This window comes from Rhipicephalus microplus, chromosome 5, assembly GCF_043290135.1.
Source record: "Rhipicephalus microplus isolate Deutch F79 chromosome 5, USDA_Rmic, whole genome shotgun sequence".
In the NCBI taxonomy this organism is placed as follows: domain Eukaryota; kingdom Metazoa; phylum Arthropoda; class Arachnida; order Ixodida; family Ixodidae; genus Rhipicephalus; species Rhipicephalus microplus.
This window is the reverse complement of record NC_134704.1, coordinates 122018109-122046064: the sequence shown is the minus strand read 5'-3', so window position 1 is coordinate 122046064 and position 27956 is coordinate 122018109. Positions and strand designations below refer to the sequence as shown.

The 27956-nt window shown below is 45.0% G+C and overlaps 1 protein-coding gene and 1 long non-coding RNA gene across 2 annotated transcripts in view; both read right to left on the bottom strand.

The window, feature by feature from the left end:
• LOC142817365 (uncharacterized) overlaps nucleotides 1-20235 on the bottom strand; it is a 35894-nt gene extending 15659 nt beyond the window's left edge. Inside the window, exons 1-3 of the mRNA XM_075894392.1 lie at nucleotides 20148-20235; nucleotides 4468-4562; nucleotides 1289-1471 (exon numbers count right to left, since the gene is read on the bottom strand). Of these exons, the coding sequence (XP_075750507.1) occupies nucleotides 1289-1471; nucleotides 4468-4562; nucleotides 20148-20166 (297 nt within the window). The 5' untranslated portion in view covers nucleotides 20167-20235. The remainder of the gene's footprint in view (nucleotides 1-1288; nucleotides 1472-4467; nucleotides 4563-20147) is intronic.
• Nucleotides 20236-22180: 1945 nt separating this feature from the next.
• On the bottom strand, nucleotides 22181-24640 carry LOC142817366 (uncharacterized). Its single transcript, XR_012895194.1, has 2 exons — nucleotides 24201-24640; nucleotides 22181-22994 (listed from the first exon to the last, which is right to left on the bottom strand). It is a non-coding gene; the product is annotated as an uncharacterized LOC142817366 (long non-coding RNA).
• Nucleotides 24641-27956: the final 3316 nt, after the last annotated feature.

The window sequence follows — 27956 nt, the reverse complement described above, 5'->3', positions numbered from 1 at the left end:
CATCTGTGCCTGCCAAACCACAGTTTTGAAAATATCAGCGTAACTCTTTTGCAGTCCGGTTTCTCAAACAGACGCGAGCGCGAACAGCGTGAGAAAAATTTTATTTTCAAATTTCGAACATTAGTAGCCGGCATCAACGAGGACCCCGGAAAACTCAACTACCTACGAGAAGTAAGCCAGGAGGAAATTGGTGACAAAGATTGATAGCTGGAGACCATGCTTTTTTCTGACTGACTCGTACGTGTACACTGTCCTTTCTTGTTTTTTGTTTTTCGTTTTTTTCTTCTTTTTTTCTTTTCTTCCTTTTTTTTTCCACATGCACATACAAAGTGTTTTCGTCCGCCTACCACTTGATGACCATTGAAGGGAAACGGACGAAGATTAAAGGTAAAAAGCGCCGACCGACCCATTAACGGGAACCCCTTCCTTTACGCACGCCGCACGCCAACCGACCCATTACGGGGAAACCCTTTCTTTACGCACGCCGTCACGGACCCTCCCGGCACCGCGGCGACAATCTTGGGTGGCCCGACACACGTCGAGAACTGAGCAGCACGTGATAAGAAACGTATGTGGACGTACACGGACAGTTGGTTTCGTTCTCAGTGTGGACAGTGGTTCTTCCTCTTGTTTACTTTCTTTCTTTTCTTTCTTTTTCTTTTGTTCTCCCCCTTTTTTTGTTTTTTTTTGTTTTTCTTTCCTTTTTTTAGTTCCCTCTCACTCTCGCAAACATGTTTCAAGGCGAGAGGGACGCGGCAGCAACGAAGTTTGGAAACTCATGTCAGTATAACTCATCCCCTGATGAAGGGAGGACCCCTCCCGAAACTGTTGGGAAATAAATATATTTATCCTTTTTGACAACGCTCCCGTTGTGCCATATCCCATACCTATATATATATATATATATAGAGAGAGAGAGAGAGAGAGAGAGAGAGAGAGAGAGATGAACATCAAGCGCGCACACACACAAACACATACATAGCTGATTTGACCAGTGACTATCAATCACTTTCAGGTAAAGTCATGCCTTCCTTGGCGTTGCTTGAAACAGCTATACCAGCACCCTGAAAATTTTCCAGAACATTTTTATGAAACTAATAAAAGAGCTAGTATAAGCCTGCTATCCCCCATTGAGGCTTCGTACACGTACAGCAGCCCATTTTCTGTTTTCAATGAACAAATCGTTCTTCGAATATCTTACTACTGCGCTCTGCATGGAATCCGATCGATGTTTTGAATTCATAGCTCATTTTCCGTGGGGAAAGTGAAAGGCAGCTGGTGTACTCACGTAGAAAGTTGCGTGCAGCAGGAAGTAGGTGCTGTCGGAGAGCGCGGCCGAGAGGAGCATCTGGGCGCAGTAGAGGCCACCCTGCAGTGAAGCACACTGCACCAGCCACACGGGCCACGACTCCGGCGAGAGAGCCGACGACAGCGAGGTGTACAGCAGCGACAGCAGTGACATGTTGCCCGCCTGCGGACGCGCGAAAAACACCGAATTCCTATTCAGCTGAACTATTTGATACTACATTCGATGAGGTTCTGAGAGGAACGACACAACCAGGCACGGCTGGCGACGAGGCACGCTTCCGTATTCTAAGCAGTGCAGTAGTTGGCATTTTCGGCCACCGCCAAACGCAGGAGAGTCCCGTCACCTGAGCAGAAACGTGACACGTGATGGCACAGGTAGAGGTGCGCGTCACATGGACTCTGGTTCTGATAGTAGAACATCTAGCAAAATAGCGAGGACCGCGAAGCGGCATGGCGTATCGTAAGATTTGGAGGAAGCGCCGGCCTCCATCTTTTTTTTTCTCGAGAAATTTCAAATCAGCGCTACCGTCTCCCCTTCCGCCATTTTCATTGTTTCATTCACTGTTACATTTAGAGGGTTGCTAATGCAGTGAATGCATGCGTATTCATTAAAGTGTTTTGTTAGAAACATTTGCTGTTTTCTTTATTCGTAATGACTCTTGAGTCACTATATCTTGAACTTTAGTCCGCAATCGAGCAATCGAGCATGAACCTTTTCTCCTAAAGATCTTTAAGGATTACCTATAATTCTAGAGCGGGAGGGGGTACTTGCTCAGAATTTTACAGTAGGTCACTGGCCTTCAAGTGACACAGGTCAATCACAGACACTGGCAAAATAGATATGCTTATGCAAACGCCCGGTAAAAAGTTTTCTTGTATTTAAAGTTTGGCGCTAATATGATGACACACGTGACCTTGCTGCTCAGGTGTGCTGCATGTGGTGGTAGCTGGAAGTTCTGTTGCGGTGCTTTTGAGAGTGTACAAATACGCGCTGGCAAACGATAATGCGTGAAAGAGCTAGTCAGTGAAACGAAGTCACCGTTAAAGAATGATTATATTATGGACCATCTCCTTGAAGAAAACCCTGATGGAATGCGAAACAGCAGCGGTGCGCACGGCGTTGCCCCCGGTTGAAATGGGTGTCGACGTGGGTGCTGGAAGAACGGTTTGAAGCGAAACTTGGTGTAGTGTGTAACGTGGTGAAGCGAGAGAGAGCTGGCGCGCGGCGAGCACGCGGCAGACGAAAGAGAGAAACATCCCCGCGCACTGCTAGGAGAACATGAGCTATTTGGCACCGCTCCAACACCTGCGGCGAGGGGAGCGGTGTGGATGGAGGGACAGCGTTACACAGACTAGTGAAAGTATAGTGCCGAAAATATACTAGAGACCATTGTCAAAGAGTTGCTTCGCGTCTAAAAAGGCTGTGGCTTAACTCAGTTATGCCTGGGTCTGCTCGCTAGGTACGGTTAATCTTATTGGACAGAGTTGGTTGGGCGTCCGCCGAGAGCTTTGCGGACGCTGCCTACCATAGGAAATGGCTGGTGGTCTGTGTCCACAGAGGGGCGGCGGGCGCCAAAATAAATTTGTCCTTCATTGTATAGCTTGGTTTTCCGTATGGTTACGCTGCTCGAGGTGTGTGGCACGTTCTTCCGTCTCCCCGGCTAGCTGCCTAAATTGGTGAAGCGAGAGAGAGCTGGCGCGCGGCGAGCACGCGGCAGACGAAAGAGAGAAACATCCACGCGCACTGCTAGGAGAACATGAGCTACTTGGCACCGCTCCAACACCTGCGGCGAGGGGAGTGGTGCGGATGGAGGGACAGCGTTACACAGACTAGTGAAAGTATAGTGCCGAAGATATACTAGGGACCATTGTCAAAGAGTTGCTTCGCATCTAAAAAGGCTGTGGCTTAACTCAGTTATGCCTGGGTGTGCTCGCTAGGTACGGTTAATCTTATTGGACAGAGTTATTTGAGCGTCCGCCGAGATCTTTACGGACGCTGCCTGCCATAGGAAATGGCTGGTGGTCTGTGTCCACAGAGGGGCGGCGGGCGCCAAAATAAATCTGTCCTCCATTGTATAGTTTGGTTTTCCGTATGGTTACACTGCTCGAGGTGTGTGGCCCGTTCTTCCGTCTCCCCCGGCTGGCTGCCTCATCTTGTCATTGTTACGTCAATCGACGTTTCTAAAATTTGCTAGAGGTAACTCTGGCACTGTGATCATTCAGCCACCATAGAAATGATGGGTAGTACACGGATTTACGCGGGCTTCAAACGCACTTCTGTTTTTGTTTATTGTTATGCTTTGGATTTGTTTTGTATGAAAGAACAGATCGTTGTGAAGTTCATGAGCCCATTTGAATTCATGAGCCTGAAAAGGTCACGGTGGTGAAGCGTAACTGCTGAGCCTTTGCCGAGTTTCACCTTGCGATAAAGCGGATTCATGCCATACGGAGCCGAACGAAGCCGAAAAACGAAGATTGGACAGGTTTGTGTACTGCCCATCTTGCCCGTGCTATAGGTCACTCTCACCGTGCTGGCTGAAGCGCCACTCGTCGCAGCTCCCCTATAGACACTAGCGTTACTCTCCCCTCTAGGATAATAATATGAAGCTCTTTGGGTCCGATAACAAAGCCGGGCTTCTTTCAGTCTCTACCACTCAAGCGCGTAGCCAGAAATTCCTTTCGGGGGGTGGGGGACACCACCTTGGTTTCGAGAGGGGCACCCTCTTCGAATGGCCATTTTTCGCTTTCTACGCCAAGGCAAAAAAAAATTCGGGGGTAGGGGGCACGTGCTCGGTGTGCCACTCTCTGGTTACGCCCCTCCTCATCCCCCCCATATACATATGCAGCGCTGACTTTCTACTGGAAACATGGTTGCAGTGCTGTTTTACTGGATCCTCCTATAAAACGGGGGGGATACCTTCAAGACCCCAATAAAAGTTTTTCATCCATCCTCTGAGGTCATGCCTGATGACGCACCGAGCAGTGTATAGCCAACACCACCTAGGTGGTGTTGGTATAGCCACCTGCCACGGCGATAATACGGCCCATGTAACTCTCGCTACAAAAAATAAAGCGAGCACCACGTGTCCACGCACCTGCGGTGAACGCATCGCGCAAGATCTCTGTTTGAATCATCAGGGTGTGTATGCATGCGCTCACCATCTCGATGCATAGCAACCAGTTGTGCGTCTTCGGCGCGCTGTTTCCGAACAAAGAGCGCTCCACTTCGGTCACGACTGTCGACACGTTTTTGACTGCAAACATCAGAAAAAGCGTGGTCGTGTAAATATCTGTTACGTCTCTTGATTAAAAAAGCGAGTTGAACATGAGCGCTGTAGCGTGCCAGCATTGATGTGGCACCCTTTTTGCATGTATACATCACAGAATATTCATGATTGCAATATCAATGATTAGAGAATGTCTGTGCATTGGTTATGTTCAGAAAAAGGCAACAAACTTGAGAAATCGAGCTTGTAGGACAACGAGCTGATTGAGACTGATTAGCTTTTATTATTTTCTTAGCACACCGTTGAATTAAAAACTTCACTTAGCTACCATTCAATTGCACAGTTTAATACACCAGGTAAATCTACTTCTTAGGCTAGATATTAGCTTGATCGATTGATTGATTGATTGATGATTGGCGATTGAGAGACAACTGCCTGGCTGAATGTATTTTGTTTGTTTGACAATGACATTGCTGAAGCGCTATTCAGTAGGTATCGTACACGGGGTATAGTCATATTGACAGGACTGCATAGAATGAACTATGTAGGCCTACTCACGGACATCGTATCTTGCCAATGAAGGGAAAGCTACGGGGTTGGAGCTTCTGCGTTTGCACTCCTACGTGACGTATTTCTGCATAACGCGCGTTTTGTACCGTAACGGTTGTGCGCCCTCACCATCGCACAAGACGCAGGCGACGTCTAGCGTTAGAGGCATATGCAAGATGCGCAACTTCCCCACGCGTGAAAAAACACAGGGTAAGAAAGCATAAAGCTAAACATACAAATATAGCATTACTGTGTGTGGTGTTCTGTCTCAAACAGCTACGTACAGAAAGCGAGCATTCCGCAGTCTCGTGCACTGGATTTCAGGGGCGAAGCTCTTTCGGCCGTGGGTCGTTCCCTTCTCCGTATGAGTTCTTGTACACTCTAAAATGAGGTTTGTATGTAGCCTCTTTTAATTTATGACTTGCTCAATAGATGGCGCTGCGTGTATATGTCTTTGGAAATTTTTTAACTATTTATTGATTTATTTATTTAAAATTCCTTACAGGCCCTTTACAGGGCATTGAGTAAGGGGGGTAATTGGTGAAGTTTTACAGATCACACAAAATTAATTCACGCGTTACAAAGCGTATCAGCACAATGGATATATGACGCGGATTGCAATATAAGTTGAAGGTAACAGGCGATAACAAGAAAAAAGAAAAGGCGATTTCATAGTGCACACATGACAGTGGGAACCGAATACAGTCATTATAGCATATGAAGGCGACATCAACCAAAGATAGCCAGCTGGCTTTACCTCAACGACGTGCCGTAATTTGTTTATAAGTTGCAGAACATACAATATAAAAAGCACCAAAAAACGCAGAACCTATGCCCACATACAGAAAACATTTCCAGTGTGCAACAAACATAATCGGGCACAAAATCCGACACGTGCAGAACAGTGGCAAGTCTATTGTGAGAAGAGAGTAAGCAGCAACTGACGGAAAAAATTATTGTCTGATACAGATGCGATGTTATCTGGAAGACCATTCCACAAACGTATGGCGCGAGGAAGAGCAGATGAGTTGAATGAATCAGTTGCCCTGTATAATCGCTTGAAACTAAAGTGATTATGCAACCTACGTGAAGTAATGGAAGGAACATCGAGGTGGAGTGGGAAGGGTCTGTTGGTGTACACGTATTTGTGAAAGAGGCAAAGAAGGGAAATGTCGCGACGAGTGCTCAGGGGTTGAAGAGAAAGATTGTTTTTAATTTGCGTTATGCTGCTGTGATAGTCATGATTGCGTGAAATGAAACGGGCCGCCCTATTCTGAATAGCTTCAAGCATGTTAATTAAGTAGTTGTGATAAGGGGACCAGATAGGAGCGGCAAATTCAAGCTGGGGACGGACAAAGGTTTGATAGGCTAGTTGACGGACGTGAGCGGGACAGCTATGTAAATTACGGCGTAGATATCCTAAGGACTTGGAGGCTTTCGCGCTAATGGTGGTGATGTGGTGAGACCAGGAGAGATTGGGTGTGAAATGGACACCAAGATACTTATAGGATGATGCCTGTGATAGTGCAGAATTATTGATAGTGTAGTGGAAAGTGCGAACGTTTTGTTTGCGCATAAACGAGATTATTTTACATTTTTCCGTGTTCAGGGACATAACTCATTTGTTACACCAGTCATTAATGCGGTGAAGGTCGCTTTGTAGAGTTAAATGGTCGTCGGGGGATGATATAGGACGGTAAATTATGCAATCATCTGCGAAAACACGCATGCAGGAAGATATGTTATTTGGCAGATCATTTATATAGATTAAAAACAGTAGGGGGCCGAGGACGCACCCCTGTGGAACGCCAGAAGTTACGTGGGAAAGAGGGGAAGGGGAATTGTTAATTATAGTAAACTGCTGACGAAGTGAAAGAAAGTTGCGAAGCCAAGATAGGGTAAGAGAGTCTAATCGGAGGGCAGATAATTTAGAAATCAGACGGCAATGGGCTACGCGATCGAAGGCTTTAGAAAAATCGAGGAATATACAATCAGTCTGAATGTTACTGTTCATATTGGAATGCAGCTCGGTTGTTAGTTCTAGCAGCTGTGTTTCGCAAGAAAAACCCTTTCTGAATGCGTGTTGGTTCAGAAAGAAGAAATTATTTGATTCTAAGTGTCGGAAAACATGGGAAGCGATTATGTGTTCAAGAAGTTTGCAGCATATACATGTAAGAAAAATTGGACGGTAACTTTCGGGTAAATGCGTATTACCGGTTTTAAACACAGGCACTATTTTACCAATTTTCCAATCAGAAGGGAGTTGACCTGTCGCTAAAGATTGCCTGAAAAGGTGATACAAAATGTTAACCGAAACGGAGGCGGTGTTTTTGAGAATTTTAGAATTAATGTCGTCGATGCCGGCTGAAGTGGAAAGCTTGAGGTTATTAACTAGTAGAGCAATACCCTCGGCAGTTATTTCTATAGGTTCCATGTATGCAATGTCAAGTTCGGGAACGTATGGTACGTCGGAATGGTCTTCCATGGTGAAAACGGATGAAAAAAATGCGTTAAATGCTGATGTGCAATGACTATCTGAAAGAGGGACATGGTCGTCATCTAGCAAAGATATTTGTTGGCCATGTTTTTGAGGAGAAACAAGTGACCAGAACTTCTTGGAATTTGATTTCAAGAGGGAAGGTAGATTGACAGAATAATATTTAAGTTTAGCAGATTGTACTGCCGCGCAGTAGCTTTTCATAAAATTCTTTTATGTCTGCCACGCGGAGGGCGTGTCATGGCGTTTAGCTATGCGGCATAAACGTTTCTTTTTATTTCTGAGTGCCTGAGAGATTTCGTAAACCATGGGTTTGTTTTATCGTTTTTCACTTCTACGAGGGGGACATACTGATTAGTTAGTGTACATAGTTTATCTCGGTACAGGCATCACTTTAGATGGCGCTAGTGGCTTTTACAGCATATCCACATGGTGAATGACGATGAGTGGGGCGAAGCGTCCTTCCATCCGTCCGTGTGACCAACCGTCCATGCGTCCGTCCGCTGACCTGTGCGTCCGTCCGTTCACCTGTGCATTGACGCTTCTGTCCGTCCGTGAGTCCGTCCATGCGTTCATCCACCTGTCGCTCCGTGCGTGCTTCTGTCCGTCCGTTCGTGCATCTGTCATTCTGTCCGTCTGTCCCTCTGTCCATCCATGCTTCCGTTCACGCTTCCGTCACTCCATCTGTCTGTCAGTTGATGCTTCTTTCCGTCCTTTCATGCTTCTGTCCACCCGTCTGTCTGTCTGTCCATGATTCCGGCCATCCGTCCTTCCATGCTTCTGTCCTTCCGTCTGTCTGCCCGTCTATGCTTCCGTCCGTCCGACCTTCCATGCCTCTGTCCGTCCGTCTGTCTGCCCACCCGTGCTTCCAGCTGTCTGTCAGTCCATGCGCCCGTCGGTAGGTCTTCTCGTTCGTGCTTCGTCCATCCATGCTTCCATCCGTCCGTGCGCGAGTCAACCCGTCCGTCGGTCTGTGTTTTCGTCAGTGCGTTCGTGCATCTGTCCATGCATCCATCAGTCCGTTCGTCCGGACAGACAGATGGATGAATGCATCACCACATACGTCATCACTCACACCGTAGATATGCTGTAATTTTTTTTGTTTTCAGGCAGCGGGGGGGGGGGGGGACTTGTTGAAGGCCTCTAAAGAAACTTATTTTCACTATATGTCCTCCATAAAACACTATCCACCGACCGAATTTCGTGCATGAAAGGGGGCTTGGGCGCTCACTTCCTTTGTTTCTGGATCGGTATTTTTATATCTCATGTCGAAAATACGGACGCTATTGTAGGACTGCAATGGGTACTTTTAGCTGACGGATTTCACGCTGCGTTTCCCGTTCTCCTCGAACGCTCAATGTTACGGGAGTGCAACGTGCATTTAAGGCTTAAGCTGAGCCTCCTTCGGTCAACGCAATCAGGACGACATCGGTGCATGAAAGTTGTAAAGAAAAAAAATTGGCAGATCCCTTGTACTGTGGGAATCACTGATATGCGAAGCACGAATAATAAACGTGCAAATGTCACTTTAAAAGCAGCACAACGCTACCAGGTGGAGGTAAGTGATGCCACATATGACTTCCGTGTCATTATTATCATGTTTAGATGTGTCGTTTACATTCGTCATCTATTCACGCCACGTAATACCGAGTTTAGTATATGTAGAACTAGCGAAACGGCCACGACCACGCTATCCGTGTGGTATTTTGTAATGTTCTTACATGAGACGTGTGTCAGGATTCTCATGTTTGCCCCAGTCATACATTTTGTCATCTATTGACATCACGTAACACCAAAGTTGGTGTATGTGTAGCTAGCCAAATAGCCAGGAGTGCATCATGAAGTGCCCAATATACTCCATTGTAGCGTTGACACGTGCGCATTCTGGGCACAGTGACGCTACGTTAGATAACGCGAGCACTATATAGTCGGACACCAGGCGAGACCGGTGCCACCAGCGTCCGTCGGTGTGGCCCGACGGCATCCGGCGCGAAATTCGCACCAATGCATTATCCAGACAACACTGCGTCTCCCTCTCTTCGTGACGGAGAGACGCTGGACGCGCTGAAACGCGCATGCGTCAAAGAAACCTAGCGCAGCGCACGCATGCGAGTATATCGCAAAACCGGCGCCTGGCGTCGCAACGCCGGCGAGCACGCGCACGGCTTCACGTCAAAATGTATTGGCGCCTTGACTGGGGCATAATGACATGTTCTCACATGACACGCATCTTATGATTATTTTGTTTGAACCAGTCACTTACCTTCGTCATCCATTGACGTCGCGCATTACCAAATTTGGCATATGTGAAGCTAGCGAAACGGCGGCGAGCGTATGATGAGTGCGGCATGTAGTCATGTTGTTACATCACACTTATGTCATGATTATCATCATTAGATGTGTCATTTACCTATGTCGTTCATTCGCGTTACGTGATACCGAGTTTATACATGTGAAGCTAGCGAAACGGCGGTGAGCGCATCATGAGCGTAGCAAGTGGTCATGTTGTTACATGACACGCATCTCGTGTTTGTCGTGCTTGCACCAGAATCATGCCTTCGTCATACATTCACGTGCCGTGATATCAAATTTGGTATAAGTGAAGCTACTGAAACGGCCGCCAGCGCATCATGAGTGTGGCATGTAGTTATGTTGTTACATGACACGTATCTAATGACTGTCATGTTTGCACGAGTCACATACTTTCTTCATTCATTCACGTACCGTAATACCAAATCAGGTACATGTGACGCTAGCGAAACGGCTGCGTGCGCATCATGAGCGTAGCATGTAGTCATGTTGTTACATGACACCACACAAGAAACCACCACAAGAGCTGCAGGACTATGAAATTTAAATCATGACATTCACGACACACATGTCACGATTTTCATGTCATAATTAGTCAGATATGTTCATCATACAGTCATGTTATGTCACGCCAAGTTTGGTGTTGATATCATTCTCGAAACGGCCAGGAGAGCTAAAAGTCGTAGGCGGCTAGATAGATAGATAGATACGCTCAAAGTCGCCGAAGTTCGCTAGGAAATTCTTAGCATTAAAAAAATTGCCCGCAGCTTCCCTCGGGGGAACACTGAGGAGGATGCGGAGCATATAATTGGTTAACGGGGTGTTAAAGTGCGACTTACTTGGGTGGATGGCTAAATTGGTTAACGTGGCTGTGAAATGGGGTGTTAAATTGCGACTTACTTGGGTCGATGGCTAAATTGGTTAACGTGGTTGTAGGAGGGGGTGTTAAATGAGTGAACACGTACACACGTATGCGAAAGGGCGGCGCTGGTCGAAGGGACGTCGATCATTGTGTTTGTGGATTCGTTGGAATTCATTTCACCGCGACCTTGGACGTCGACGCGCCGTACAAACCAACCGACGAGCGGCAACTGAGCGAGCGAGCGCCGACCTTGAGTATATATACAGCGCGACGGCGCATGCACTGTCAGCTGTCGAATGTTCGAGAAGGGGGAGAAGCGCAACGGCGCATGCGCGCGCGTCAGCTGCCGATGTTCTCGAAGCGCGACGGCGCATGCGCGCGCGTCAGCTGCCGATGATCTCGAAGCGTGACGGCGCATGCGCGCTACATTATACAGCTAGCCAATGTTCGTGAAGAGAAGCGCACGCGGTGTGTAGAGGAGGAAGGGTGCACAGATGGTGGAGGAGTGAAGCGCGCGCGGTGTGTAGAGGAGGAAGGGATGCACAGATGGTGGAAGAAGGAGGAGGAAGCTTGCGGACGGCGCCGCACTACAAGCCTCGAGTATTAGATGCTCCGCATCTAAAAAATGGCAGATCCCGCATACAGTGGGACTCGACGATATGCGAAGCACCAATAAGGAAGCTTGATATGTCACTTTAAAATCAGCACAAGGTTACTAGGTGGAGGTAAATGATGCCATACATGACTTCTGTGTCATGATTATCATGTTTGCATGTGTCGTTTACCTTCATCATGTATTCACGTCACTCGATACCAAGTTTGGTAAATGTAGAGCTAGCGAAATGGCCGTGAGCATGCTATTCGTGTGGTATGATGTCATGTTCTTACATGACACGCCTGTCAGTAGTATCATGTTTGCATCAGTCATATATTTCGTCCTCCATTGACGTCACGTAACGCCAAATTTGGTATATGCGGAACTAGCAAAACGGCCGTGAGCACAGCATGAAGGGTCCAATATACTCTAATGTAGCATTGACGCGCGCGCATGCTGGGCACAGCGATGCTACGTTAACAAAACGGCAGCACTCTATAGTCTGACGTCAGGCGCGACCGACGCGACCAGCGTCCATCGGCTCGGCCCGACAGCAATCAGCGTGAAATGCGACATGGTGCGATTCACGCCGATGCGTTATCCATACAACGCTGCGTCTCCCTTTTTTTGTGACGCAGGGACACCGGACGCGCTGAAACGCGCATGCGTCAAAGCAACGCAGCGTAGCGAGCGCCTGCGGCTACATAACAGGACTGGTGCCTCGCGTGGCAACGCCGGCGTGACGCGACAAAATGAACGCCGGCGAGCATGCGAACCGCGTCAAGTCGAATTGTATTGGTGCCTTCACGGTGGCATATAGTCATGTTCTCACGTGACACACATCTCATTATTATCATGTTTGCACCAGTCGCATACCTTCCTTATCCATTGACGTCACGTAATACCGAACTTGCATATGTAAAGCCAGCGACGTGGCCGCGAACACATCATGGGTGTGACGTGCAGTCATGTTGTTACATGACAAGCATGTCGTGATTATCAGGTTCGGATGCATCATTTACCTATGTCGTCCGTTCGCGTCGCGTAGTTTGGTAGATGTGAAGCTAGCGAAATGGCCGCAATCGCATCATGAGCGTAGCATGTTGTCATGTCGTTACAGGTCACGCATCTCATGTTTATCATGTTTGCACCAGTATCACACCTTCGTGATCCATTCAAGTACCGTAATACCAAATTTGGTATAAGTGAAGCTAGCGAGATGGCCGCCAGTGCATCATGAGCGTGGCATGTAGGAATGTTGTTACATGACACGCATCTCATGATTTCTATGTTTGCCCCTGTCGCATACCTTCATAATCCATTCATGTACTGTGATACCAAATTAGGCATATGTGACGCTAGCGAAACGGCCAGGAGCGCATGACGAGCGTGGCATGTAGTCATGTTGTTACATGACACACATGCCATGATTTTCATGTTAGGGTCTGTCGCTTGTGTTCGCCATGCAATCATGTCATACCATACCAGTTTTGTAACGTGCCATGTGAACGAAACCACCGCAAGAGCTGCAGGACTATGAAATGTAAATCATGACATTCATGACATACATTCCATGATTTTTATGTCATGACTAGTCAAATGAGTTCTTCTTACAGTCATGTTATGCCATACGAAGTTTGGTATCGATGCCATTATCTAAACGGCCAGGATAGCTAACAGTCGTAGGCGGCTAGATAGATAGATATATAGATACGCCTAATGTCACCGAAGTTCGCTAAAAAAAAGGCAGTATATCCACGGAGTGAATGATGGAGAGTGGAACGACGAATTCGTCCGTTCATTCGTTCTTCCTTCCGTCCGTCCCTGCGTCCGTCAGTGTGACCGTCGATGCGTCCATCAGCCCGTCCGCCCGTGCGTCTGTTCGTGCGCCCGTCCCTGCGTTCGTTCATGCATCCGCCCCTGCGTCCGTTCATGCGTCCATCCATGCATCTGTCTATGTGTCCGTTCGTCCATCTATTCAACACTTCAAGTACCACCATCTCGCATCTTTTCATCATATATTCCCCATATAGAAGCACCGCCATCCAGCGGACATTCCAAGGACTAAACGAGGGGTGGCACACGCACACTTTCCCACGGCTGGCGCTTCGGATCTACTTCCCACCTTTAACCACCTCGAGTTCATGGTATGTACTAGTTCTTTGTATTCATGGCACTGCGGCCGAACGCTCGCAAAACTTTTCGAAAAACAAGGAGGTCACGCCCAGCGAGTATGACATAGCAAACTTTTTCAGTCAGATAGTGCTCAATGTACATGCCAATGGCTGCTAATGGGAAATGAGAGACAGGAGAATTCAGCTTTTACTTTCTTACGGCTTGCGCTTCGTATTTACTTCCCATTTTAACCACCTCGAGTTCATTCAGGGTATATACAAGTTCATTGTATTCATGGCACTGCGGCTCAATGCTCGCTAAACCTTTCTAAAGCTAAGGAGGTTACACCCAGCGAGTATAACGTAGCAACCCTTTATTGTCAAATAGTGCTCAATGTACATGCCAGTGGCTGCTAAGGATGATCGCAGCTTGCGCGTTAACTAAAAGCCGAATGATCCTGTCTTTCATTCCCCATTAGCAGCCATTGACATGTACATTAAGCACTATTTTTATTGTTCAATAACGCACAGAAGAAGTCTTTCACCAGTACCACCTTGGAGGTCAAAATGTTATACATGTTACATACCACGGGGGACGAACGGGTGCCGCTATAAGAAGTTTCGCCCCTAAAATGCTTCGCATTTCTGTCAGTCAAAAGTGCCTATTACCAAGCGGTAGCAGACGGGTAACTTGGATTTGTAGCCTTAGCTTCATAGCCAAAAAAATAGTCGGTAGCAAGATTAGTTGCTTACAGCCTAAAAATAAATACCAAGCGTCACCCCCAATACTGCGGCTCACCTGCCATTCATATGGGCGAGAGAGTCGTGCTACGTGGTTTTCGTTGCAAATACGAGTATTTTTTGGTGATAACACAAACACTATGCAGAGTATTATTTAAAGGTTCATCACTTCTGTTTCAAACATTACGTTTCGCAGAGACTGATGTCGAAATCTTTGCGTAAATTGCACAAGAAATCAAGGCTTTTTGACGGAAAAGCAGGTGCACCAACATGTATCTGTATAGAGAAACCACTGATCTAATATATGCGAAAAATCATGCGCCTTAGTCTCTAAAAGTTATAAGATCTTGGATTCCTCGCGATTCCAATCGCGTAGATCGGTGCAGTCTCATCAAGTGTGAGGCCCAAGGGACGGCTTTGTGCTCTCCCATTGTAGAGTACTAAGTGCTCTAAATCGTTAAATACTTTCTCTAAAGAAACGTTTGCTGCTGGTTTGTGGGACGGTTCCTGTAGTTGAGTACGAAGTACTCGAAAGCGTTACACACTTTTGCTAAACACACTTGTCGCTATTACACGAGAGACCGATGCCCCCCGGAACAGGTTTGGCCGATTAGTGATCGCCGTTGGCGAGTTTATTTTTTGGGGTAATCGCTACAGGGCGGTCGCTTGACGGCAATGCCTGCAGCTACAGTAGCCGCTATCATCCCAGTTTAGAGAGACACTTATATGGTTTTTTTTTGCAGTCTTAGCTAGCAACTCACGTACTGACTTCCTGAGATACTGGTCTTGCGCTTTCTTGGAAAGGACAAAGTCAAACTCTCCGTCACATTCCCAACTGTGAAGTATATTGATGTGTTCAATGTAGATGAGACTGGCCGTACGTGTAGGCCAATAACAACAGGTGGAAAGTTTCCCCGTAAACTTTTTTTGCAGTTATGACTGTTGAGTTGTACAGAAAGCTCTTCTGTTTTATGGGTTAGAGTGTCATAGATTATCAACATGTTTATTCAGTTAGTATGTGCTAAATCGTCCGCAGTCACATGTATGCGCGATCCCAGCAACCAGTAGTGAATTTGTTGACTCATGCATGTTTGAAGGAAATATATTTTCTCAATATGTTTATAATGTTTTAGTTTTTGTTGTTGTTTTTTGTTCCTCTTCATGAAGTGTGCGTACCCCTGTGCGTGGTTTTCATTGTGCACATTAGAATTTCTGTTTTTAGGTACAAACAGTTCCCACTGAGCATTTGAATGTATATGAATATATATTAGGAATGTCTTGAGAACATAAAGTGCAACAGATGAATGTCTTCTGTGTATGTATGTTTCTTTCGGAAATAAAACTCTCTGAAGCACACCTGACATGCCTTTGTTGTATGTCGTATGTTTCTTTCGGAAATAAAACTCTCTCAAGCACACACGACATGCCTTTGTTGTATGTCCAAGTGCTTAACGCCCCATCAAATGTGAGGCCCACGGGACGGCCTTGTGCTATCTCATAGTAGAGTACCGACTTTCTAGTAATCTAAATCATTTACCACTTTTAAATGCGGAGCATATTTCTTGGCGAATTTCGACGACATTGAGCGTATCTATCTATCTATCTATCTATCTATCTATCTATCTATCTATCTATCTATCTATCTATCTATCTATCTATCTATCTATCTATCTATTTATCTATCTATCTATCTATCTATCTATCTATTTACGACATTTAGCTCTCCTTGCCACTTGGATAATGGTATCGACACCAAACTTGGTTTGGCATGACAAGACTGTATTACGACCATAAGTGACTAGTCATAACATGAAATATATGATATGTATGTCATGAATGTCGTGATTTACATTTCATGGTCTTGCTGCTCTTGCAGTGAGTTCGTCCACATGACATGTTGAAAAACTGGTATGATTTAACATGATTGCATCGCGAACACAAGCGACAGACCCTAACATAAAAATTACGACATGCGTGTTATGTAACATGACCACATGCCACGCTCATGATGCTCTCACGGCCGTTTCGCAGGAGTCACATATACCAAATTTGGTATTACAATACCTGAATGGATGACAAAGGTATGAGACTGGTGCAAACATGATAATCACGATATGCGTGTCATGTAACAACATGACTACATGCTACGCTCATGATGTGTTAGCGGCAATTTCGCTAGCTTCACATGTACCAAATTCGGTATTACGTGACGCCAATGGACGACATAGGTAAATGATACATTCAAACATGATAATCACAACATGCGTGTCTTGTAACAACATGGCTACATGCCACACTCATGATGCGCTCGCGGCCGTTTCGCTAGCTTCACATATGCCAAATTTAGTATTACGCGACGTCAGAGGATGACGAAGGTTTGTGACTGGTAAAACATGATAATCATGATGTGCGTGTCATGTGAGAACGTGACTACATGCCGCAGTCAAGGCGGCAATACAATTCGACGTGACCCGGCGTGCGTGCACGCCGGTGTTCGTTTCGTCGCGTTACGTCGGCGTTGCTACGCTCGGCGCCGGTCGTGCCGCATACTCGCATGCACATCCCGAACTGCGTTGCTTTGATGTATGCGCGTTTCAGCGCATCCGGCGTCCCTCCGTCACGAAAAGAGACAAACGCAATGCTGTCTGGGTAATGCACTGGCGTGAAATGCAGCATGTCGCATTTAGCACCGCTTGCCGTCGGGCTGTGCCGACGGACGCCGGCCGCGCCTGGCGTCAGATTATAGAGTGCACGCGTTTTGCTAACGTAGCGTCACTGTGCTCATTGTTCACGTGAGTCAACGTTACGCTGTAGTATATTGGGCCCTTTATTATGCGCTCGCAGCCATTTCGCTAGCTTCATATATATCAAATTTGGTGTTACGTAACGTCCATGGACGACCAAGTAGGTCCACATATACTAAATTTTGTATCACGTGGTTTGAATAGATGACGAAAGTAAACGACACATCCAAACATGATAATCATGACATTGGAAGTCTTGTACGGCATAATTTATTTCCACCTCGTAAAGTTGTGCTGATATTGAAGTGACATATCAACCTTCCTCATTTGTGCTTCGGATATCATCGATTCCCACTGTACGTGGGATCTGCCCATTTTTTCTAAACACGCCTTGCTTCGGCGTCGTGTGTGCACAGGAAAAGCTTGCTGCTCTCTCATAGTGTACGCAGGGAGGCAATAACACCCTGAATCGTTAACAATTTGTTTTAAACACACGGGCATCCACACAAATGTTTTCAGGCTGGGAGAGAAGTAGTTGTAAGCAGATCTTACATTTATTCGTAGATTGTAAACGACTGTAAGAATTAAGCATACAGACATAGAGATAAGAGTTGCCTAAAACTGCGATCCTCGAAATTGGGAGTTTAGAATATATTGTGAATGTTTTGAAGCCCCATATACTTACGCACTCCAGGCTGAGATGGGATACTCAGAATGATAAGATAACAATCACTGCCCTAAAATATTGTTTTTACTAAAAAGACAATTGAACAATGCACCACTAATAGCGAATACTAATCTAGTACTTTATGCTACCCTCATCAGATCTGTACCAGAATATGCTGGCCCTGTCTGGTTCCCGTTTACCCACCCACAGAATAATAAAATAGAAGCGGTTGAAAGGAAAGCAATAACATTTATTTTTGACATGTATAGACTTACTGACGGGCTGACCGACACACCTCCTTAACAACGCTAGAATTTTGACGCAAAAAAACAAAGAAAACTAACAAGGTCAAACGTAATGTTTCAACTACTTCGTGACAGAATAAAAATGATTACTTCAAGGTATATATCTTTTTTTCATGGCAGACCAACTCGTCATAATCATTGCCATACTCTTGCTGAATATTCGTTCACCACTTATTGTTTCAGATATTCATTTTTTTTTCTCAAACCACGGAAGATTGAAAGTGACTGAGACCTATCCTAACCAGTGACTAATCCATAAGCTTATTTAGAGCTGGAATTGAAAGCGAACTGATAACTTCACAAATCGCAATAACGGCATTACCGCATCAATAAACCAAATAAGCAATGATTCTGTATTATGTTATTATAGAGTTGTTGTTTGATATGATCGCATATTTTGGTGACATGTTCTTTGATCAGCCTATTGTTAAAATAATTTGCTCAATAATATTGCGTAACTGTTGACCTATGCCATCTTACAAATGCATACCTTATCCTTTTTTCATTTGCTTTTAGTAGAACTCTAGTCCATGTTCTCGTTGTTGCTAAACTTGTTTGAAAGTCAGTTTTTATTATGACATTGAATAATTATTAATTATATGCCTTTTTGTAATTCTCATTTTTGTAATTTTAACGAGTATATTTCGTGTAAACAAATATGTTTTCATATGCCCTCCCTGCTAAGTTCTCTGTTGAGATTGGCAGTATTGTTTAATGAATAAATAAGTGAATAGTTATATAGGAGAGCCATAATACGTCCCGGTGAGGACGCTCAGGAAAACTGTTAACGATTTAGAGCACTTCGTATCTCTACTATGGGAGAGAGCCTCAAGCCGTCTCAGACTTCTGTCGGCATGCCATCATGTGTGTTTAGAAAAAGTGTTTAACAATCTAGCGTACTGGGCACTCTATTGTGTTTAGTAAACGTGGTGAAGGTTTAGAGTACGAGGTATCATGGGAGAACGTAAAGCCGTCCCGGCGTTTTTTGGTGTCTAACCTGTGTGTAGGAAAAGTGATTAATGATTTCGAGAACGTCGTACGCAACCGGGACTGGGTGAGAGCAGTGAGCCGTCCCTAAAGCTGAAAACATCAGCAACAGAAGAGAATAGCGTACGTGTTTTGAAAAAAGTGGTTAACGATTTTGAGTACTTGATACTATACTATGGGAGAGCACAAAGCTGTCCCGTACGCTGTGTGTTGAAAAAAAAAGTTGTTAACGATGTTGAGTACTAGGTACGCTTCTATTGGATGTGTGTTTAGAAAACGGGTTTGATGATTCAATGTAATTGGCATTCTATTATGGGAGAGCATAGAGCCGTCCTATTCATGTGTGTGTTTAGAAAAAGTGGTGAACGATTTAGAGTACTCGGTACCCTAATATGGGAGAACTGAGAGCCGTCCCTTGGTCGTTTCAGGACCCGTGTGTTTAGAGAAAGTGGTTAACGATTTAGATAACTTCAATTTGTATACGCGGCGTCACAAATATGCCTGTTTAATGTCTGGTTAATGATTAGGAGTACTTTGTACTCTACTATGAAAGAGCTGAAAGCAGTCCCGTGGACCTCTTTACCACAGCATCAGCTGGAGAACGGGGAAAACTACCTCCTACATGTACCCCTGAACTTGTTTGGTTATTTTCTTTTTGTTTTAAAGTATCAAAACCTGTTTGAATAATCTGTACAATCAGTGTGTTACCTGAATTCGCTGTGGGCTTGCGTTCTGCATACTTTATTTATTGTAATGACTCATTCTTCTATTCAATTTTGCCCTCAATTTATCATAAATAAATAAACAATATATATTAGGAAAAGAAATAAATCATAAACAAATGTGCTAACTGGAAAAATAAATAAATGTAACATACAAAAAGACGTCTATAGTGCATACTGAACGCTCGTGTGTGTAGTTAAGTTTCTAATATAGTTACAGTGAACACAAAATGAATGAATAATTTGCCTGAATAGAGCTAGTACACTGGGTTAAAACTTCTAAGGCCGTAGATGATGCGAAGTTATGACAAGCTTGACATGTAAAATTTATTCAACCTCTCTTTCTATGCATGTAGAAGCAATCCTATTTGGGGCTGATGTGCACAACACAAGAGACTGATTCTTTGCTTTCGCATAATCGTTGCACGTAATGATGTAGAGTGACGTAGAAGACACAGGTACTCGTTGCGACACTTCGCTGATCAACTGCTCCGATGAAAATGTATAAAATAATCAAACCTGGAAAAATGGCGTCCATGGCGCTGGTCGCTCCCTTGTTTAACGGCCATTCTTGATGGCTTATACCCACTGTGTTGAACTGCCCGAGTTTTTGGGTGAACTAAAGAAATTAATTTTGTAGTGGTTTTGATGAAGGATGCTAGTAACTACAAAATCAACAATTTTCTTCGAAGATATGAATAGCAAAGAAAAGCAAAAAAACAAAAAAACGTTCAGTTTCAAGTGATAACGAATTCTTCAGCGTTTGTTTGTTTATGTTCTGTTTACTGCGGCACATACCTATAGGTATGTGCCGGTCCCTTCAGTATATATAACGAAGAGACCGATCAAGAAAGCGTCATGTAACTTTTAGACGAGAACTTCACTAGTGCCTAATAAAAATTATTGAAAGCTTAAAATACAATAAATACAAACATTCAGACAGAAATAGAGGAAAGGAAACTTGCAAGTGTGCACAGGATTACAGCAAGCTTAGTTTAGCAATATTCAAGGCTGACGTCGGCGGGTTACCCCGACCACGTGCAAGTTTGCGTTGCCGAAGGCCTTCTGCGTGAACTTAAGGTCAAAGGAACTGATAATGCAGTCCCACCTGTCATAGGTTGTTAGGCTTTCGCCGTGGTTCCGTATATGCACAAGATAGCGCACAATCTCAAGAAAGTGGCACAGCAAGTTAATGTGAAAGCGGTCTTTACGGCCCCTCGAAAATTGAGTCGCCTGTGCAAGCTGTCCGTTCCTCCGTCCAGACCCACCCTCGGTTGCACTAAAAAATATGCAAATAAATTCAGAGATTTCACCTGTAATGCGGTGTATCAGCTGCTGTTATCGTGTGGAAGGTATTACGTCGGTCAAACAGGTCGCTGTATAAATGAGAGGCTGAGGGAACATGTGCACAATGTGGATCACTATAAACAAGAATGGCTGTCCGCTCACTACAGCACGTGTGGCTGCCGGCCAATATTTTCAGAGTGTACTATTGTTGCTAGATGCACGGATCGCACCACACGCGAGATCATAGAGGCAGAAAAGATTTGCTGATTTGAAGATGCTTGTGTTAGCACGCCTTCTGTCGCGCTCACCAATAAGGAAATGTTGTTCCTTTGCTTGTCGGTGTGATGTACTTATGCAATGTCATTGTGTTTCACGCATGACTATTGCGACTGGTAACTGTATAAAAGGGGAGACCTTTGCAAGAAATAAATTGTTGGCAGTCCAGCGCTCTGTCTCGTCTCTTCTCCAGAGCTCTTCTGCCCTGTTGTTTGCCCTGTTAAGTACTTTTTATCGAGCTTTAGCACATTTTTCGCAGTAAATTTAATACCTACATTCGAAAACAGAATAATATGAAGTCCTTTTCTAAGTGTAGAGTATATGCGACATAATAAAAATAATTTTAGTAGTCCTCGGTTTCTTTTTTTTGTTTTAGAGAGCATTGTGAAAACCGCAATTTTATGGGAACGTAAAACTTGCAATAAATAAAAATAAAAACAATAATACAGCCCATGGATCAATCACATTTCTTTTAGGCTCCATGATTTTACATAAATATTATTAAGGAAATCATTTTTGCCACACCTGCCCATTGGTAATTCTATGAAGGCACCAGAGTACTTAAGTAATACAGTCTCTTCCCACGCGTTTAGATTTTCTATCATCATTTACAACCATTCTCTGTTGAAATACTTTGACATTTTACAGGATATATTTCGTCAAAGTTAGACCACGCAACCAATGTTATTCCTTGAGCCGGTCACAGTTTTCAAGCACGCAAACGCCCACTTGCCTCGAACACAAAGCCTGGACTGAATGTTTACGATTTTAAATATTCTCAAATGTGATATCTCTCGAAGCCGTTTGGTAATTATGAATGCTTGAAAAGCTTTCACGTACTCAATTGTGGCAATTATTTTTTATAATTGTTAACGCTACAGTTGAAATTACTCAGTAATAAGGTCAGTTTCTAGTTCAACGCACATACGTGCAGCATCATTTTGCGAGAAACCCGACTAGAGAAGGAAAGCGCAAGACACAGAAACAACTGCTTTCGAGTAGCGTTTATTTGGTGTCACGGGATTGGATCAACGTTGTTCTCTAATAATGCACGCAGGTCAAAGTCATAAGGGCAATGTTCGTACGCGAAAGATATTTTAAGCTTCTCAATGTATCTGACCTTCAAATTATTAAGTGGATTTCAGGAAGCAAAGCTTGGAACAGAAGACAGGCGTTCGGGCAAGTGCTATAGCAAAATAGTCTCGCAGTTCTGTTAGTTGCGAATGGATTTTGGTCAATAATATGAAATCACTATTGGGCACTTTCGCGTTCGATACATGGCTCAGAGCACGTGAGCCCCGTTTTTTTGACAGGCCAATTGTTAGCGGAAGCAGAACAGTTCCGCCAACCCGGGGCACTAATAAAACAAAAGAGACATCAGTTATCATTTCGTGGTAGAAATTCAGCACACTGCGTACTTCGCACTGCGCAGAGTAGCTGGGACAGCCGTGCCTCTAGCCCGCAAACGTAGCGTCCTGTAGAATCTGTACATGGTTTTGGTTTTGCCGTCTTGGTACAATGTTTCCTGGCTCATCATGGGGTTGGTGCAGAAAGGATGGCTTGCTAGTCTTCATTTTCCGCAACATGACCTTCAATGCTGCGCTTGTAGTGGACTCTGCACTGGCAGACTCCCCAAAGACACCTGCCTGAAGAGGCACCGTGGCTGATGCATTTTGAGTAGCAGGCCGAGGGGTCACATCCGTACGCGTCCGCACTGCTTGACAAAGCAAGCAAAAGTAAGGTCGACATGGCCATGGCCGCTATGCTTGTTTTCAGAACCATGGTATAGCGATGTTCCGAGTGCTGCATAAAAGCGAAAAAAAGAAATAAGGGCGGTGAGAATAAACTTTTTGAGGCTGGATGGTCATCGGCTGCGTTAGATTTGGCAAATTGGCAGCTCAACCTTGTCCAATAAAGATCGCTGAACTGGCGCTGTTTGTGCCCCGTGTTACAAAACATGCATAGTCAAAGACATTGTAATGTAATTTGCGAGTGCTTTAAAGACTGTGCGGAACAAAATAAAGACAACAGGTCAGCGCGGATGGGAGAACGAGTCAATTACGGCTGCGAATTTCATTACTTTCATGTTTTTACAATTTCATGTTTTTTACACGCCAGATGTAAGCAAAATATACATTCTGAGCTAATTAGCAGGTTACCTTTATTAAACGAACGTGCACTGTTAGTTTTCTCGTATTTGTACATAAAATGTCCGTATATCAAACAGACCTAAGCGTTAGGGGACTGTTAGTTGAAATCGTATTTTCTAACGTTTTTGTGCATATATATTAGTCCCGGGCTATACTAGCCAAGCTTTTTCTTTTTAAGCACTCGTTTGTATTGATTAAATGCATTTTATAATGATATCTCTAGCTTCACAATTAGCTGAAGCTTTCTATTACGGCCGATTCAATCAAAACACGTTTTCGTACGTGCAAGCCACGTTTTGTGCTCGTAAGTGAACATGAAACGTAATGATTGAGATAGGTTGTTCAGTGTGAAGAAACTTTTTTTTGAAATTCTTAGAGTGAATCATATTCCACAAATAGTAAAACCAGCTTTAAAAATTCAACTTTTTTTGTTACGTTGAGATTCGAAGAAAACTACGTGCGATGCGGTTGTTACATATGCGTAAGAAATATTACTGGATGTCTGCAACCACTGTTCTGGGATAACATTTATGACGGCTAAATTTTGCGTCGAAAACGTAACACGTGCTTTTATAGGCTGTCAAACTTTCGCTGCCACCTGTGGTGGACTACCCGGCCTTGAAGCATCGCGATAGAGAACCAAGAGCGAAAGGGCGTGATATGCGAAAGTCGCTATTGTGCAAGCCTGAATTTTTCGCCATGCTGACTGTAGCTTCGGGAGAAACTGTGTTTACGACAGCGCTGTTTGAGAAGTCAAAACAGGCTCTGTTTGTGGCAACCTTGATTCTGCTTCCGTATGCTCCGCGACTGTCGCCTTTCCTTCTTTAGACGCAATATATATGGGAAGCACATCACTTACCGTCTAGCCTCTGTTAAGGACACAACCACTGAGAATGGTAGCACCCTATACACTGCAGGAAACTGACGCGCGTGTCCCTCTTATAGTCTTTTCCCCGTCGACTGCCCACGCACGCGGGGCACTGCACCACGCAAAAGCACCAGCAACACTGAGAGGCTCACAAACAGTTCCAAGGGCGTTGACTGACTGGATCTTCGCTTTATATAAGCAGTACACTGATCTTTTAGACGCCTCTGGGTAGTTTCAGCATTATGCGTTTGCCAAACTGCGGCTAACCTACACGACGAAGAGGGGGCCTTTCCGCAGACGAGGAATGCGTTTACGTTTCGCACGAGGCAGTGCAGGCTCGTGTGGACACACCATACCATATCTTAAGCGGTCGGCGGCTATCGAAAAGAAGCCTAGCGTCAGACATACGTGACTGTGGGCCCCGAGAGCAGCTGACCAGAAATACCAGGGATTCATCGATGCCTTACAGAAAGTAAACAACACACTCGCCTACGCTCATGCTCTGTGGACGTGTTCGGAATCGGGAACGAGACTCGCCGACAACTTTCTGTGGGAGCACAGCCAAGGTTACGAAGCGTAGGCACGCCCTTTTTTTTACGCTTCAGCATGTAGTCTGCGAACGCAAATTTTCGTGTACTGCGTAGCATAGCCGAAAGTATAAATTAAAAGATATAAATATTATGTTCAAGACTGTTTGCATTCTAATTAAGAAGCCTATACTCCCTGCACAATTTTCGTTCTTTGCTGTTTCCGAATCCTGGCTTTTCTGGTGTCATTTCCCCTTTTTCCTGCCCCGGTAAACATTCATGACGTCACTCAGTTGGAGCCAGTTCACATCGGAGCTTGTGAGCGAGCATGAGTGCGTGCTCGTTAAGTTTTCTGTATTTACCGAACAGGTAGAAACGAAGCGAGTGGTGTTTCGTATGAAATATTTTGTTTCCCGCACATGTAATCACCGAGAAGCTGTGTGCGAGTGATACCATCAGCGAAAGCGGTATACTCTTATCGCGATAGCCGCCTTGAAAGTACCAGTCTTGAGCAAGAGCAAAATTGTGACGGGAAGTTGTACGCAAAAGGAACGACCTTCCTCCTAAATTGCGTTGCATACGTGATCGGTACTGCGGCTGCCTGATACGATCACGCTAAAAATAGCGTACTGTAACACCGTACCCGTCGGCGTCTACGGGTAGAAGGGTTCATTGCGCTTTGCGGTGACAGAAATTTATGAGGATGAAATTACCAGTGCAAAGCTTTGCCTGGGCAACAGACACGTTCCTGTTCACTGTGTAAAAACAGCGTTCTTGGCCGTGTAAAGGTTGCGTTTCACCCACTTGGATTTACACCGTGCGTTGACGCATTCATGCTCCATAAAAAAAAATAACATGAACGTATCTGGAAAGTTTTTGCGCCCGAAAAAGAAGAAAAACAACGATGGCAACCCAGTATGCACCGATTTTAAGAAATGCTTTCGTGCTTTTGCACTGTTTTTGTAATCGCCCAATTTCTGCTCGAACGTGCCTTTGTTTTCCGGAATAAATCTGAATGCTTCAATAAAGCGCCTTGTTCTATTGTATACTCTAAAAAAGTAACATTTTACCGATTTCCTTCGAAGATATGTAACATTTATTGATCGGTGCTCGTGCGAACCAAAATCGCATGCCAACCGACTACTTGGCGTAGTAACACATGTGCAGAGGCTCCACCCACGTAGCTTTGTCTGAAGTGTTTGATGAGGTTTGCGCACTTCGTTATATACATTAGTGGCTCACTGACAATAACAAAGATGTGCGCAGACAGACAGGAAAGTACGGTGGGTGGCTCTTGTTCTTGTCTGCTTTGACGTACAGGAATAGAGATGGTTGGGGCAGAAGGTGAAAATATGGCCTCAGTGCTTCGACGTAGGGTAGTAGCGATACTGCAGTATGACGTAGAGGACGCCGAGAAATCGTAAGCGGTGAGACGGCGTGGCCCACTCATGTGAAGGCACCAACAATATATAGGGGCCCAGAGCAGCAGCGCGATTCAATCGGCGAATGTGGGGTCTTGGTATAGGCACACAATGCTGTCATGTACCTCATTGATGCATGCATAGTGACGGTGATTGTTCCCTAAGTAATGGCTACTGTGATTTAGCTGACTTGTGTCAGCTAAATCACCGATAAGCTGGCTACAGCATTGGATAAGATAAGGTGGGTTACTGTGTTGCTAAGTGCTAAGGTGACTCGCCGTGGTAAAGACAGCCACCTCTATAGCAACTGTACCATGGTGGCAGGGCAACATTTAACCTGCACGTGCGGGTTACCAACTGAATGGCGGCGAGAAGTATTTCAGGCTTTAGTTGTCTGCGAACGCCCCCTGAGCTCCCGTAATTCAGAACGTCCCTTCACTCAACGCTTCACCTTCACTTTAGAAAGCCGATGGGAGTGCCGTCTATAGGCACGGAAGGTCACTGCATATCAGCGATAATCTGCTGGGATTCTTGAGTAGCGCAGCATCATTTTCAGCCGAGCAGTGGCGCAATGCACAGCTCTGTCAAATGAAGGGTGAAAGTCGAGTCGAGGAGCATTTCTGAATATATGGAATTCTTTTCGGCCACCGTGCACGTGTGTACATGATGGCTGTCGTTCATTCCCTCATTCGTATGACTACCGGAGCTACTTTAATTGTACCTGCCTTTTGTTGGTGATCCATTTCAATTCAACAGATAACCTGCACCTCTTAAGCGAAAGCTGTTATGAGAACAAAACTCTGGTCACGCACAGCGCCGTATTTTTCCGCCGCCGCCGCCGCCGGTGTCCGTACCGTAACCAAATCGCACGAAGTTAGAAAAAACAATTACCACCAATTACACAGTGGGGCTCGAACAGGGGTCCACTGGGTGCCAGCTTAGTATTCTACCACTGAGCCACGCCGGTGTTTGGGACTCGTTCGCAAACTTGCCTTAGGTAGGCTTGATGTCGGGAAAGCAATTGCGTTATTACGACTTATAAAGCGTTTTAAAATCGGCGAAAGAAGAACCAGTCGTCACACTATGCGAATAGCGTAATGAGTGGGTCGTTCAAAGCTCCAACCTATTAGAAACGGTTGTTCTTGTTCACCTATTAACTGTTGCGCATACCCACTTCAGACAATATTCCTTATTGTCGTCAGCCACTGCAGGAACATTTGGTACTGAATTCCTTGCAAGGATTTAGCGGAAAGCATGCTTCTCAGAAGAATGACGAAAAATAGCCTAGCGCACATGCTGGCCTACTAACCAAAGTTTTTATTCTTAATGCTGTAGTGAATATCGAGAAAGTGTGCTTCCCGCATTCACCAAGTGAGTATGTAGAAAAGGCATCAAAAGGCCGCTCTTATAGCCTTCGCCGTAACTACATGTACTGCGCCTTCCGCGCAGGCCTTGCGTTTTATTAGGGGCGAAGCTCCTTAAACCTTGGGTCGCACGTCCCCAGTGTATGTAGTAGTAGTAGTAATAGTAGTAGTAGTAGTAGTAGTAGTAGTAGTAGTAGTAGTAGTAGTAGATAGCCACCTCCCGTTTAGTACTTGGAATGTCCGCTGGATGGTGGTACTTGTATTCGATAAATATATTATGAAAAGAAGCGAGATTGTGGGATTAGTGTGTTCATTAGATGGACGGATGGACACACGCTCGGACAGATGCATGAACGTGTCTATTTTCGAACGCATGCACGCACGGACAGACGGAGGCACGAACGGAAGTATGGATGAACGCAAGCAAGAACGAAT